The sequence below is a fragment of the Scyliorhinus torazame genome, chromosome 16 (genome assembly GCF_047496885.1).
Source record: "Scyliorhinus torazame isolate Kashiwa2021f chromosome 16, sScyTor2.1, whole genome shotgun sequence".
NCBI classification, from domain to species: Eukaryota; Metazoa; Chordata; class Chondrichthyes; order Carcharhiniformes; family Scyliorhinidae; genus Scyliorhinus; species Scyliorhinus torazame.
In genome coordinates this window covers 11,801,787-11,817,650 of record NC_092722.1, presented here as the reverse complement: position 1 = coordinate 11,817,650, position 15,864 = coordinate 11,801,787, and the positions used below count along the sequence as shown (strand labels likewise).

At 47.7% G+C, this 15,864-nt stretch overlaps 1 protein-coding gene across 13 annotated transcripts in view; it reads right to left on the bottom strand.

Moving 5' to 3' along the window:
* samd11 (sterile alpha motif domain containing 11) overlaps window positions 1-15,408 on the bottom strand; it is a 311,850-nt gene extending 296,442 nt beyond the window's left edge. For 2 of the 13 annotated variants that reach the window (XM_072477945.1, XM_072477948.1), the window contains exons 1-2: window positions 14,231-15,017; window positions 8,562-8,653 (exon numbers count right to left, since the gene is read on the bottom strand). In XM_072477945.1, the coding sequence (XP_072334046.1) occupies window positions 8,562-8,653; window positions 14,231-14,861 (723 nt within the window). In that variant the 5' untranslated portion in view covers window positions 14,862-15,017. Of the gene's footprint in view, window positions 1-8,561; window positions 8,654-9,457; window positions 9,607-13,115; window positions 13,135-13,255; window positions 13,375-13,553; window positions 13,688-14,230; window positions 15,022-15,387 lie in introns of those variants that run through there. The other 11 variants (XM_072477949.1, XM_072477943.1, XM_072477944.1 and 8 more) reach the window with 11 other exon arrangements.
* Between the last annotated feature and the right edge of the window lie 456 nt (window positions 15,409-15,864).

The window sequence follows — 15,864 nt, the reverse complement described above, 5'->3', positions numbered from 1 at the left end:
TCCAATTTGTGAAATTCTAGTTGTTAGTTGCGGACTGAACATAGTGGTCTCTCAGTGCTGTACTCACCATGTTTCAGAGAAACTGGACACTGTTCTGCGCATTGCACGCGGTCTCCTGTGTTTAATATCATAATTAATCTTTGATTGTCATTCCTGTGGCACGTTATGCCATTCATGACCTGCACAGAAGGTGCAGGTTTTGATTCATAGGAAGCTCAACTAACTTGCAGAAAATTATTTTAACTTGTATTTCCAGCAGTAAGCTTGAACCATAACAACTCGAGCAAATGCATGAAAGTTTTTCTAGTTACCATGGCTAACGCTGTCCCTTGGCAGGAACATCTACTGTCAAGATTTTGATTTGACTATTGATCATAATGGTATTTGGTTCCATTTGACTGAACAGCCGGATAGTAACTGTACAAAAAAAAACGGGATTTTGACACCTGGTTGAATATCAGTGGTCCTCTTCGTTTGTAATCGGCGGTACTCCTTTTTGAATTAAACAAAAATGAGAGGGGTTGCCAGCCCCTGGTGGGCACTGCAACTTAAACAAAACCTCAAAGGAACCTAACTTCGCTAAACCAAAATGTCATCACCAGGGGCAATGGAAGATGCACCGCCAACCCCCACGACACCCACCAGTCATGGAATGTATCCAGCTATACGTCCAATGGGTGACTTACTGAAACAACAGGTTAAGGGCGTGACAATCAAAAAGGACAGCTGGCCGCCTCCGCCATGGGGCGGGGAGCAGGAAATAACTGCATAGAAGATAATAAGAAAAAATCAAAGTCTTCTATTTCTGAAATATTGACTCGACACCAAAGCAAGACATGCGAATTATGCAAAAACGGAGGCCAATTTAGAAAGGCATCAAAGACATACCCACGTTATGGTATTATAGAATGTACATTTATGAAATGAGCTCCTCCAACTTTTAAACTCCACAACATTGTCCACAGTGGCTTAATTGGAGCTTCTGATGGCACCCCCTACATGTTTGGGCATCTTTTTTGCTTTTGTTTTACTCTGAGATAACGCTGTTTTCTCATGAACTTTGCTTATTGCTGCCATAAACCAGAATGATGTGACCCAGGATGGACAGAATGTCCACTCCATTTGAGTTTGCACATTCACACAACTTGCCATGTCCACCCATAACATGCATGGCATTGTGAATGTCCACATTCACACACTGAAAACATTTCCGTCTTTAGCTTTATGTCCTGTTTGAAAACCTCATTCGCCTGTCTGGTGGGGCCCATCGTTTAGCCAGGAATATCAGAGGAACTCTGGTTTACATTTAACGGTGTCACCTTCAGGATCGCCCCTGACAAATGCAAATGTGGCTCAATACGTAATACAATCCAGCCCGCTTCTTCTTTTCAAATCTACATTTAGGATATTTCATCGGTTCATTTTAAAACTATAATTGTTCTCTAATTCGACTTAACATCACCTTTTATGGTGTTTGGGTTTATGAATGTCATAATCCAATGATGGGAAATAAAACTCTAGTTTGTTTTAAACCTAATTGATTACTCATTTCCAGACAATACACTGCTGGTAACTTGCTATAATTTCCTAGTAACATCTAACCTTGGCTAGCTGGGAAATTTTGGTCACTTCACCAAGTGAGATGCGATAAAGCGTTGACCTACCACAATTCAATATTTTGGATTTGCCAAATGCATTCTTGTGAATACCAGTAATGACCGGCCGAACATTGGTACTAAAGTGGTGCTTTGTATTTGAGTGAGGAAAGATCTAGAGGGGATATTGCCTGCCCAAACCACCTAATATCCAATTGCACATGCTGTTGGGGAGAGTGGGTCATGTCTCTTAGACCAGTCAAATGGACTGTATTGGTCATCACTTTTTAAAAACAAGATTTGGCAGGTAAAATTATAATTTCTAAAGGTTAAGCGATACGCCATTGAAGTTGAAATGTTAAACCTCAGAATAATCTCCAATTAATAACAAAATTAAATAGATTTTGAAAATGCACAACTTGTGAGAAATAAAATGCCTTTGGTTACAATTGCCTTTTTCTCCTTCTGTTTCCCTACCTGCAACAGTTGTGATTGAACTTTGTGAAATTGCAAACTTTTGACAATGATTTGACAAACTTTTGACAACCTTCCCTCCATTGTACCTCCATCATAAGGTCAGAAGTGGGGATGTTCACCATAATTCACAACACCTCAGATACTGAAGCAGTCCATGTCCATATTCAATTAGAGCTGGACAATATTCAGGCTTGGGCTGATAAGTGGCAAGTAACAAGTGTCAGGCAATGACCATCTCCACCAAGAGAGAATCCAACCATCGCCCCATGGCATTCAATGGTATTGCCATCGCTGAATCTCCCATTATTAACATCCTGAGGTTACCATTGAGCAGAAACTGAACTGGACCAGCCATATAAATACTGTGTCCACAAGAGCAGGTCGGAGGCTGGGAATTCTGCACAGAGTAACTCCCTTCCAGACTCCGCGAAGCTTGTCCACCAACTTACAAGGCAAAAGTCAGAAGTGTAATGGATGGTCTCTATTTGCCTAGATGAGCGCAGCTCCAACAACACTCAAGAAGTTTGATACTATTCAGGACAAAGCAGCTGCTTGATTGGCACTCCATCCACCAATTTAAACATTCTCACCCTCCACCACCAACCCATAGTAGCAGCAGTGTTTGTATCATCTCCAAGATGCATTGTAGCAACTCATCAAGGCTCCTTCGACAGCACCTTCCAAACCTGTGACCTCTACCACCTAGAAGGCTGCAGATGCGTGGGAACACCACCACCTGCAAGTTCCCCACCAAGCAAAGCACCATCCTGACTTGTAAACGTATCACCGTTCCTTCCCAGCCACTGGGTCAAAATCCTGGAACTCTCTCCCCATCAGCATGGGCTGTTTCAAAAACAATGGACTGCAGCAGTTCAAGGAGGCAGCTCACCACCACCTTCTAGAGGGCAACAACTGATGGGCAATAAATGCTGGCCTAGCCAGCGAGACTCTCATCCCACAGCGAAGAAAGAAAAGTACAGCACAGCTGTACCAAGCCCTCCAAGCCTGCGCCGACCATGCTGCCCATCTAACCAAAAACCTTCTACACTTCCGGGGTCTGTATCCCTCCATTCCCATCCAATTCATGTATTTTTCAAGACACCCCTTAAGACCATAAAGACATGGGAGCAGAATTAGGCCACTCGGCCCATCGAGTCTGCTCCGCCATTCAGTCATGGCTGATATTTTCTCATCCCCATTCTCCTGCCTTCTCCCCATAACCCCTGACCCCCTTATTAATCAAGAACCTACCTATCTCTGTCTTGTGATTTGGCCTCCACAGCCTTCTGCGGCAAAGAGTTCCACAGACTCACCACCCTGTGGCTGAAGAAATTCCTCCTCATCTCTGTTTTAAAGGATCGTCCCTTTAGTCTGAGATGGTGTCCTCTGGTTCTAGTTTTTACAAGTGGAAACATCCTCTCCACATCCACTCTATCCAGGCTTCGCAGTATCCTGTAAGTTTCAATAAGATCCCCCCATATCCTTCTAAACTCCAACGAATACAGACCCAGAGTCCTCAAATGTTCCTCATACGACACGTTCTTCATTCCAGGGATCATTCTTGTGAACCTCCTCTGGACCCTTTCCAAGGCCAACACATCCTTCCTTAGATACGGGGCCCAAAACTGCTCACAATACTCCTAATGGGGTTTGACCAGAGCCTTATACAGCCTCAGAGGAACATCCCTGGTCTTGTATTCTAGCCCTCTCGACATGAATGTTAACATTGCATTTGCCTTCCTAACTACCGACTGAACCTGCACATTAACCTTAAGAGAATCGTGAACAAGGACTCCCAAGTCCCTTTGTGCTTATGATTTCCTAAGCATTTCCCCATTTAGAAAATAGTCTATGCCTAAATTCCTCCTTCCAAAGTGCATAACCTCACACTTTTCCACATTGTATTTCATTTGCCACTTCATTGCTCACTCTCTTGGCTTGTCCAAGTCCTTCTGCAGCCCCCTTGCTTCCTCAATACTACCTGTCCCTCTACAGATCTTTGTATCATCCACAAACTTAGCAACACTGCCTTCAGTTCCTTCTTCCAGATCATTAATGTATACTGTGAAAAGTTGTGGTCCCAGCCCAGACCCCTGAGGCACACCACTAGTCACAGGCTGCCATCCTGAAAAAGTCCCCTTTATCCCCACTCTCTGCCTTCTGCCAGTCAGCCAATCCTCTATCCATGCCAGGATCCTACCCTTAACACCATGGGCTTTTAACTTATTTAACAGTCTCCTATGAGGCACCTTAAACGTCACTATTGTACCTGCTTCCACCACCTCCAGCAGCGAGTTCCAGACACTCACTGCCCTCTGTGTAAAAAAAGTCCCTCGCACAGCTCCTCTAAACTTTGCCCCTCGCATCTTAAACCTATAACAATCACTTATTGTCACAAGTAGGCTTCAATGAAGTTACTGTGAAAAGCCCCTAGTATCCCCTAGTAATTGACTCTTCCACCTGAGAAAAAGCTTCTGACTATCCACAAACAAATAAAAAAACTTTCTCCCTAGATGGGCAATGCATCTGTCATCAGAATCTTCAGAACAACGCACAAGAGACTTTGTAAATCAACATTAAAAGGGTTGACAGAAATTGGACCTCAGAGTTGTCCATCTATGGAAGACACTTGTAGCCCATTATCTGTACACTAGAGATTGCCGTGTAAGATTGAGGTCCATCACAAAAAACTGATATAACTTTTGATGATCTTATAGTACAATATATCTGGATGTAAAACAACAAAACTACCTGCTGCTTATTAAACTCAACAAAAAATACTGTAGACAGATCTTTTCTTCTTTATATCAAGAGTTCAGCAATTCAGAATGGGAGAAGGAAAGTTATAGCCATGTTGAGTCCTGAAAAGTTTCTGGTCAGTGGAATAAACGTAACTAGCTTACATGACCTTTTCCTACCCATGCATATTTTCATGTTCTATATTGTTGATTTACACCAACATTCTTGGTGTTATTTGAGTACGGTAAGAGTATCAAGGGATATAGAGTTAAGGTGGGCAATTGGAGTTGTCTTCACATCCAAGACAAGGACTGTAGCGATTCAAGGAGAATGGGGGAGCAGGGTATCAGTGTTGAATGGTCTCCTCCTGTTCCTATGTCATAACTGTGCTTCACAGTCGTAAAGAAAGTTTTATTGGAATAATCACCAGTGATTGCAATTAACAACATTCACTTTGTATTTGAATGTTGACTGCAGGGTTAAAAAGTGCAGGGTTAAAAAAGTCAAGTGTTCTCACTACCAGAGCTTCCTTTTCATGCAATCAATCTGTGGCCACCATGCTAGACAAATCTGTACCTTTTATTTATAGTTACAGTAAGACCTACTGGCCCCACTGACAGAAGAAAAGGATAGTTGAACAGGCACCCATGGAAAAAGTGGAACATAGAAAAGGGGTTAAATCAGAGAGAGAAAAAGGTAAGAGAAAGAGGCCCTTAAGACAAAGTGTTTACATAGTCATGACATTGGAGTGCCCTGCACCAGAGTACAAAATTCAGCACTCTTACAAAACTATCAAAGAAGAATGGACTTTTCAATTAGATATGGCCATGCTGAAGACTCCTGTGATGTAAAACTGGTCTGCACAATATTAAGCTGCATTCTCAACACTAGAAGTCACGTGTAGTAGAATTATATTCAATGACAATGCCTGGTAACAAGATTTATCAGTGAGTGTCTCACCTCAGCTGCATGCTAAGACTACCAAAAAACAAATCTTTACACTATCCCCATCAACTTCAAAATACTTCTCGACTCAACTTTTTAAAATTCATCTACTTTCAGTTGTATGCCATTCTGATGGCCATTAATAAACAATTAACAACAGGCCCTTCATAAACAATAGCAAGATATCTCAATTTTATGGCCTTTTTGTTAGTACTGTGTACTTTCTTACCAAAGTAAGTCATGGGGTGTGTCAATATTGGATCTTTCATGTTGGTATCAAATGGCCTTGGGTGCATTTTGAATATTACAGTGGTGATAAAACTGGAAACTCCAGATGTCCAAAAGTTAAGTGGGTTAAGCCACCACCCCCATTCGGAGACCGTCTTACTATCAATATTATCAAGAGTGCATAGCTGAGTGTCCTACACTGCCTGTCGTGAAACATTGAACGATACTGTCAGTACAATATTGTATGGTTTTATATGTGTGCTCATGTGCTTTACATATCCAAAAAAGATCAAAGTTGTGCAGATTAGGTGGATTGACTGTGATAAAATTACCCCTTAGTGTCCAAAAATGTGCAGATTAGGTGGGATTATAGGGATAGGCCCAGGTGGGGTGCTGTTTCAGAAGGGTCGGTTCAGACTCAATGGGCCGAATGGCCTCCTTCTGCACTGTCGGGATTCTCTGGGCTTTCCAAGCAACTAAATGACACCCTCATTTCCATAAGAGTATTCTAATACCACATCTACACACTGTTGCTCCACACTGTCCAATAGTCTAATGAAAGAACATACCTTTAGTAATGCATTCATCCCATTCATATTCTTTTGGGAGCCCAGTTAGGAGGAATGCTCTGTGGTCAAATGTAATTTGGGATGGCAGGTTGGCGCAGTGGGTAGCACTGCTGCCTCACAGCGCTGAGGGGCCGGGGTCACTGCCTGTGTGGAGTTTGCACATTCTCCCTGTGTCTACCTGGGTCTGGCCCCCACAACCCAAAGATGTGCAGGCTAGGTGGATTGGCTACGCTAAATTGGGGGGAAAAAATGCAAAATAAAATGCAATTTGGGCAGGTGTTCCCAGCTTTCCAGGTTTGCTGTCAGGAAACTACTTCTTTAAATTTGACTGCATTTTATTTTTGCCGTGTGCGACAAGGCAACATAGGATTAACACTGGTGCCTCACAGCTCTAGGGACCGGGTACGATTTTGACTTTGGGTGACTGCCTGAGTGGAGTCTGCACATTCTCCCCGTGTCTGTGTGGGTTCACTCCGGGTGCTCTGGTTTCCTCCCACAATCCAAAAATGGGCAGGTTAGGTGGATTGGTCATGCTAGATTTCCCCTAGGTGGGGTTACGGGGATAGGGTGGGAAATTGGGCCTAGGTAGGGCGCTCTTTCAGAGGGCTGGTGCAGACCCGATGGGCCAAATGGCCTCCTTCTTCTGCACTAGGGATTCTATTCTATGATTCTAAAAACATCCCAACCACCAACGCTGGCTTCTGAAGTTCTACTTCTGCAGAGCAACCAATGTCTTTGTCCGGAATGTGCTCTCCTCCCACCCTCCCAGCAGAATAATTTATTCAGGAACAAAAAAATCTAAATAGTGTACTTGCCTTAGCAGAACCCACCTTGAGATCCTCGGGCATGTATTACACATCATGCAGTTAAGGTGCAGATCAAAACCCAACAATTGTTAAAACTGTAGGAGGTAAGGGCAGCACGGTGGCACAGTGGTTAGCACTGCTGCCTCACGGCCCGAAGTCCCAGGTTCGATCCCGGCTCTGGGTCAAAGTCCGTGTGGAGTTTGCACATTCTCCCAGTGTTTGCGTGGGTTTCGCCCCCACAACCCAAAAATGTGCAGGGTAGGTGGATTGGCCACGCTAAATTGCCCCTTAATGGAAAAAATGTATTGCGTAGTGTACATTTTTTTAAAAACTGTAGGAGGTGTGGGGGGCTGGGGGTGGGTGGGTGGGAAATCATCACTGCAAAATTATTGAGCCACTTTCGGTAATGTGATCAGGGCCATCGAATAAAACCTTGAATTGAATTTCCCTTCCACAACTAATGTGCCAAGTAGGCGTACAACGCGCAAATAATTAGTTTGAAATAATGACCGATTCTCCCATTTTAGTTTACTGACATCAATTCGTTGTTTGGTTATTTAAAATTTCCCCAACAGGAACTGAACCTCAAAAAGAAAAGATAACTCTCTGGTTAGTTTAATCAACCCAAACCCAAGCAGGCGTTCGGTCTGAACTGTAACAGAAGGCCAGGAAGGGAGGTTGTAAAAAAAAATACTTGTTTTGCTGTGAATTTGCCAAACTTCTCCTCCTCCTCCTCCCCCAGGCTTCACCCTGGGACCTGGCCGACAAATTGACAAACTACACCCGCCCCCATGCCAAGTGAGAGTGGAGCAGTGTGACTGGCTGACTGAGGTGGGGGGGGGGGGGGGGGGGGGGGGGTGGTAGGCTGGGGAGTTATTCATCATCCACAATGAAAAAGTTAGTTAGTTCAGACGTCCCGGTAAGATTCCTGGGATCTCTTTAAAAGTTGACCTGCACATTGACATCTACCTGCTTCCTGAATTTAAAAAATCCTCGCCGGTCCCTGAATTAAAAATTGTCTCTAGCTGCTAAACTGTGCAGTGGGGGGGGGGGGGGGGGGGGGGGGGCGGAATTCTGACCGTCTCTCCCTGGGAACTTCACCCGGATCAGGCCTGGGTTAAAATGGCATTTCTTATTATCCACAACAAAGCCACAAAGAGACATAAATTTCGGGGGCCTGGGTGTTAAAACAACAATCTTACCACTGGAGACGAAATTCGGCACCCAGGACAGTCACAGATTGGAGGATGTACCTGCAAGACTCCTTTTGACATAAGCGTCTTCAAGCTTTTCCCTGCGTTAAAGACACGGTGAATTATTAATAAAACACACACAAAAAATCACCGAGACTGTGCAGTTTGCACAGAATAAAGTGTGTGTATCTGTGTGTGTGTGTGTATCTGTGTGTGTGAGTATCTTTGTGTGTGTTGTGTCTGTGTATATCCGTGTGTGTGTACCTGTGTGTGTGCATATGGGTGTGTGTGTGTATCTGTGTCTGTGTGTGTATCTGTGTGTGTGTGTGTCTGTGCCTGTGTGTGCGTATGTGTGTATCTCTGTGTCTGTGTAACTGTGTCTGTATGTGTGTGTATCTCTGTGCCTGTGTGTGTGTATGTGTGTGTGTATATGTATCTGTGTGTGTGTGTGTATATCTGTGTGTGTGTTTTTGAGTGTGTATTTGTGTGTATGTATCTGTATATGTGTGTGTTTGTGTATGTGTGGTTGTTTGTGTGTGTGTGGTTGTGTGTGTGTATGTATGTGCATGTATCTGTGTGTGTGTGTATGAATGTATGTGTATGAGTGTGTATGTATGTGTATCTGTGTGTATATGTATATTTGTGTGTGTGATATCTGTGTATGTGTGTGTATATCTGTGCCTATGTGTGTGTATCTCTGTGTGTGTATCTCTGTGCCTGTGTGTGTGTCTCTCTGTGCCTGTGTGTGTGTATCTGTGTGTGCCTGTGTGTATATCTCTGTGTACCTGTGTGTGTGTGTATCTGTGTGCCTGTGTGTATCTGTGTGTGTGTGTATCTCTGTGCCTGTGTGTGTGTATGTATATCTGTGTGTGCGCGGTAAGGTGTAAATATATTTGATTGTTCACCTCTCCAACGTACACAGTCCTCCTTAAATAGACGTTTAATTAGTTACGAGCAAATCCCAGGAATCGCAGTAAAACTGGAAAGGACACTTTAAAAAACTAGCAAAATGCGTTTCCCTGCGTTCATCTCTGCTCCCGCCATACCAGCAGATAATTGCGGGTTTACATTAAAGCCACGTAACTGTGAGCAAGTGCGGGCACTTTCCCGCGTGCTAACAATGGCGATGGTATCAATGGTATTTGGAGAGAGCGCAGACACACACACAAACTGCCCACAGCCAGACATTCAGCACTGTCACAAACAGATCCTCCCACAATCAGACACTTCCAGAACCCCCCTCCCAGACTGCCAAAGTGCAACAGACACTCAACACCAGCAGGAGAATCCCGGAGCCAGACACTGCTGGACAGGGACACACACCAGCAGAGGCACAGGCTGAGAGAGAGAGCCAGACACAGTCAGAGCCAGGCACAGACAGAGAGAGAGGCACAGACAGAGCCAGACACAGACAGAGAGAGAGTCAGACAGAGCCAGCACAGACAGAGAAAGAGGCAGACAGAGAGAGAGAGCCAGACACAGAGAGAGCCAGGCACAGACAGAGAGAGAGCCAGACACAGTCAGAGCCAGACACAGTAAGAGCCAGGCACAGACAGAGCCAGGCACAGACACAGACAGAGAGCCAGACACAGACTGAGAGAGAGCCAGACAGAGAGAGAGAGAGAGCCAGACACAGACAGAGAGCCAGACACAGACAGAGAGGCACAGGACTGAGAGAGAGCCAGACAGAGAGAGAGAGAGAGCCAGGCACAGACAGAGAGCCAGACACAGACAGAGCCAAACGCAGACAGAGCGAGCCAGACACAGACAGAGAGGCAGACACAGAAGAGAGAGAGCCAGACAGAGAGAAAGAGCCAGACACCGAGAGAGAGACAGACACAGACAGAGAGGCACAGGCTGAGAGAGAGCCAGACACAGACAGAGAGGCACAGGCTGAGAGAGAGCCAGACACAGACAGAGAGCCAGACACAGACAGAGAGCCAGACACAGACAGAGCCAGACACAGGCTGAGAGAGAGCCAGACACAGACAGACAGACAGACACAGAGAGACAGACACAGGCTGACAGAGAGAGCCAGGCTGGACAGAGTTGGACGCAGACAGAAAGCCAGACACAGACACAGACAGAGATGCACAGGCTAACAGAGAGAGACAGACGGAGAGGCACAGGCTGACAGAGAGAGACAGACACAGGCTGATAGAGAGGCCAGGCTGACAGAGAGAGCCAGACACAGACACAGAGAGGCACAGGCTGACAGAGAGACACAGACACAGAGAGGCACAGGCTGACAGAGAGAGCCAGACACAGACAGAGAGCACAGGCTGAGAGAGAGCCAGACACAGACAGAGAGCCAGACACAGACAGAGCCAGACACAGGCTGAGAGAGAGCAGACACAGACAGAGAGACAGGACACAGGCTGACAGAGAGAGCCAGGCCTGGACAGAGTTGGACGCAGACAGAAAGCCAGACACAGAGACACAGACAGAGATGCACAGGCTAACAGAGAGAGACAGACACAGACGGAGAGGCAACAGGCTGACAGAGAGAGACAGACACAGACACAGGCTGATAGAGAGGCACAGGGGCTGACAGAGAGAGCCAGACACAGACACAGAGAGGCACAGGCTGACAGAGAGAGAGACACAGACACAGAGAGCACAGGCTGACAGAGAGAGAGACACAGACACAGAGAGGCACAGGCTGACAGAGAGAGCCAGACACAGACACAGAGAGGCACAGGCTGACAGAGAGAGACAGACACAGAGGCACAGGCTGACAGAGAGAGACAGACACAGAGGCACAGGCTGACAGAGAGAGACAGACACAGAGAGGCACAGGCTGACAGAGAGAGACAGACACAGGCACAGGCTGAGAGAGAGAGACAGACACAGAGAGGCACAGGCTGAGAGAGAGAGACAGACACAGAGAGGCACAGGCTGACAGAGAGAGACAGACACAGAGAGGCACAGGCTGACAGAGAGAGACAGACACAGAGAGGCACAGGCTGACAGAGACAGACACAGAGAGGCACAGGCTGACAGAGAGAGCCAGACACAGATAGGGACACACAGGGTGACAGAGGGTCTAACACTTGCAGAGCCAGACACAGACAGAGAGACACAGACAGGGACATATAGGGTGACAGAGGGTCTAACACTAGCAGAGCCAGACACAGACAGAGGGACACAGACAGGACACACAGGGTGACAGAGGTCTCACACTAGCAGAGCCAGACACAGACAGAGGGACACAGACAGTGACATACAGGGTGACAGAGGGTCTAACACTAGCAGAGCCCAGACACAGACAGGGACATACAGGGTGACAGAGGGTCTAACACTAGCAGACACAGACAGAGGGACACAGGCAGGGACATACAGGGTGACAGAGGGTCTAACACTAGCAGAGCCAGACACAGACAGAGGGACACAGACAGGGACATACAGGGTGACAGAGGGTCTAAAACTAGCAGAGCCGGACACAGACAGGGACATACAGGGTGACAGAGGGTCTAACACTAGCAGAGCCAGACACAGACAGAGGGACACAGACAGGGACATACAGGGTGATAGAGGGTCTAACACGAGCAGAGCCGGACACAGACAGGGACACACAGGGTGACAGAGGGTCTAACACTAGCAGAGCCAGACACAGACAGAGGGACACAGACAGGGACATACAGGGGACAGAGGGTCTAACACTAGCAGAGCCGGACACAGACAGAGGGACACAGACAGGACACACAGGATGACAGAGGGTCTAACACTAGCAGAGCCAGACACAGACAGAGGGACACAGACAGGGACATACAGGGTGACAGAGGGTCTAACACGAGCAGAGCCGGACACCGACAGGGACACACAGGGTGACAGAGGGTCTAACACTAGCAGAGCCAGACAGAGACAGAGGGACACAGACTGGACACACAGGGTGACAGAGGGTCTAACACTAGCAGAGCTGGACACAGACAGAGGGATACAGACAGGGACATACGGGGTGACAGAGGGTCTAACACTAGCAGAGCCGGACACAGACAGAGGGACACAGACAGGGACATACAGGGTGACAGAGGGTCTAACACTAGCAGAGCCAGACACAGACAGAGGGACACAGACAGGACACACAGGGTGACAGAGGGTCTAACACTAGCAGAGCCAGACACAGACAGAGGGACACAGACAGTGACATACAGGGTGACAGAGGGTCTAACACTAGCAGAGCCAGACACAGACAGAGGGACACAGACAGGACACACAGGGTGACAGAGGGTCTAACACTAGCAGAGCCAGACACAGACAGAGGGACACAGACAGGGACATACAGGGTGACAGAGGGTCTAACACTAGCAGAGCCAGGCACAGACAGAGGGACACAGACAGGGATATACAGGGTGACAGAGGGGGTGTAGCACTAGCAGAGCCAGACACAGACAGAGGGACATAGACAGGGACAGACAGGGTGACAGAGGGTGTAGCACTAGCAGAGCCAGGCACCGAGGTCTTAGCGGCACGTGGACATCCCAGTCCAATGCCACTCGCATCAAAACACAAAACCCATCCGCCGCGATTCTGTGGCAGGCGCGGGGCGGACGGGCAGCTTACCGACATTCCAGGACGTGGCTTATCGGCTTTCTGATTTAAAAGGAGTCAGGATACACGACCTTCTACCCCCCCCCCCCTCCCCCTCCCCCTCCACCCCAGCCCACTCAAAGAGAAGCAGCAAATACCTATCCCATATTTACCATGTTTGCAACTGATCGATCCTCAGTAACAGGCTGCTTATTGTGTGATGAGTGTATAAACTACCACTCTGTCCAATCTGATCGCATTCTGTGCCCGGGTTAATAACCACTTCCTGGCTCACCCAATCTTCAAATCATTCCTCAGACACAGCAGACACCCTCCTCCTCCTCCTCCCTCCCCCTATCCCTCCCTCCCTCCCTCCACAACCCTCATCGGTTTTTTTCCCCCTCCTGATCAATACGCATTGATCGATTCTCCAAGCAGAGCCACATCATTGCATTTCACGGTTGGCCTTACCCACTCCCCGACTTCCTTCAAACTTTGCAAATTATTGGCGAGCAAACAGAAAATGGGCAGGTCGCTCCGCTGAAAATTGATTCGATTAATAACATTTTAAAAAATCTGCCCAGCCGCCAGTATCCTGTCAGTTGAGTGTGGGATAGAGAGAGAGAGAGAAAGAGAAAGAGAGAGAGAGAGAGAATAGGGGGGGGGGGGGGGGGGGGGAAGAAACTGACACTGTGGACAACAATCTCACTTCCTGGTTGGGTTTTCTCTTCCACACACACTCTCTCTCTCTCTCTTTCACAGACCCCACTGGCAAACAAACTAAACAATAACAAATACTTGTAAGCACCTTGACTGACCCTTTCGGGCAAACAATCTTTATTGCAGCCACCTTCATTACACGTTCTGTTCGTTTGCTGGATTGAATTAGATAATTGCCACGGGACAATAGTGTGGGGGTGGGGGAATACTATCCATTGGTGCAAACAGGGGGTCGAGCACATCCAACTTTTACGCATAAAACTTTCTCAAGCAAAGTGTAAATTGTGAGTTCCCCCTCCCCAAGTACATTTTTAACCTGCATTGATAAATGCAATCATCTCTCCCCCCCCCCCCCCCCCCCCCCGCCCCCTCTGCCCTCTCATTCTGCACTCCTAACACACAGATAGACATGGCATGGACTCACTCACCTTTGTGCCTGATGCTCCGCTTCCAGTCCTTGGCTGTCTCCCTGCCACTGACGAACTGGAATTCATTGGGGGTGAGCCACTCGCCCCGGTAGCGGATGGAGGGTCCCTTGCTGCCCTGGCACAGTTTGTGGATGTAGAGCAGGGCTTTGTTTTCGCCGCACTCCACCTCGATGCAGGGCTCCCCGTTGTCAAAGACCGGCTGGAAGTCGGGCACGGAGGAGAAGCGCTCCAGCATCAGGTCCTCCGGGTGGCGCGCCTCGTGGAGCCCCAGGAAGGAGCGCTGGTGCTGGGCGAAGAGGTGCTGGTAGGGCGGCGGGTGAGGGGTCACCCCGGGCAGCGTGGCAGCGTCCAGAGGGGCCAGGTAGCCGGGCAGAGCCGGGATGACCATCTCCCCGTCGCCCCGCTCCTCCTTGATGGCTGGCATCCTCAGGAACAGCCCCTTGTCTTTGGAGAGCGCGTCGGCGAGAAGTTCCCTCTGTAGTTTGTCGCTCCCGAAGAAGCCGTTCAGATGCAGGAAAAGCTTCGACCTGTGATAGCCCCAGCCCTCCACCAGACACGGCTTGTCCCTTTGAACGGGCTCCAGCACCCCGACCTCTCCCGCCTGCCTCATCTGCCTGTCCCTACCTGACATCTTGGCAAGGTATTCAGGGCCGTGCACATTATGTTGGTTAAAATGCTTATTGATCCGTTATCGACCCACCTTTGCGCTGAAAGCACTTGCCACTGATACCCTCTGATGATTTCCGGGCGAGCACCAGGCTGGCAGCGGTTAAAATTCGATTCAACCACACTGGGCGATAAACTTTTAACCCCCCCCCCCCCTCCTCCTCCCCTCCAAACCCCCCTCTATTCTTCCAGTCAACCTTAACAAGACCTGCGGGGCCAACACCAACTCTGTGGGCGACCACACTCGTGCATTTCAGCCTCCACTCTGATAAAACACACTTTTTAAAAAAAAGTTGGACAATTTCCACCAAATGTGAAAGTTTCTCTCTCTTCCAACCCCCCCCCCCTCCTCCACCCCCCCCCCCCCCCCCCAAAAAAAACCACAAAACTCCCTCCTTTAGATTTCTAAATAGACCTGCATTTCTTCCACACACACAAAAAAAGGAAGTTATTACGACTGGACAGCTTCATACATTTTATTTGCAACCTACATTTTTTTTTTCTGGAGTCACGCTTTGGTTCAGACATAGACGAAACATGATTTGCCCTCTACGCTACTGCTAACTTGGCCCATTTAAACATCACAGTCTGTCAGCGAGGAGGCGAGAGAGCGAGAGAGGGGGGTGCGCGACGGACGGCGCAGTGACAGTTTTCTGTCCAATTAATCATGGCACATTCCCTCCTCCACACCATTCCAAACCTCCCTGCTACTGACAAGACATTTTCAACCCCGTGAAAATAATGATCGCTTGGTTTTAATTTCAATAAACACTGCCTCCAAATTTGGGACGGTCATTTTCCAACCCCAAAGAAATTCGCAAGTAGCGTTGTTTAGCAGGGTATTGCCCAGGATATTGTTGCAACGTTTGGCTAAGTAATTGAAGTACTGATCCAACATGTTTGGATCTTTTTGTGATTGATGGCACTGTCAGAGAATTGTAGAAGGATACAGCACAGACTGACACAGT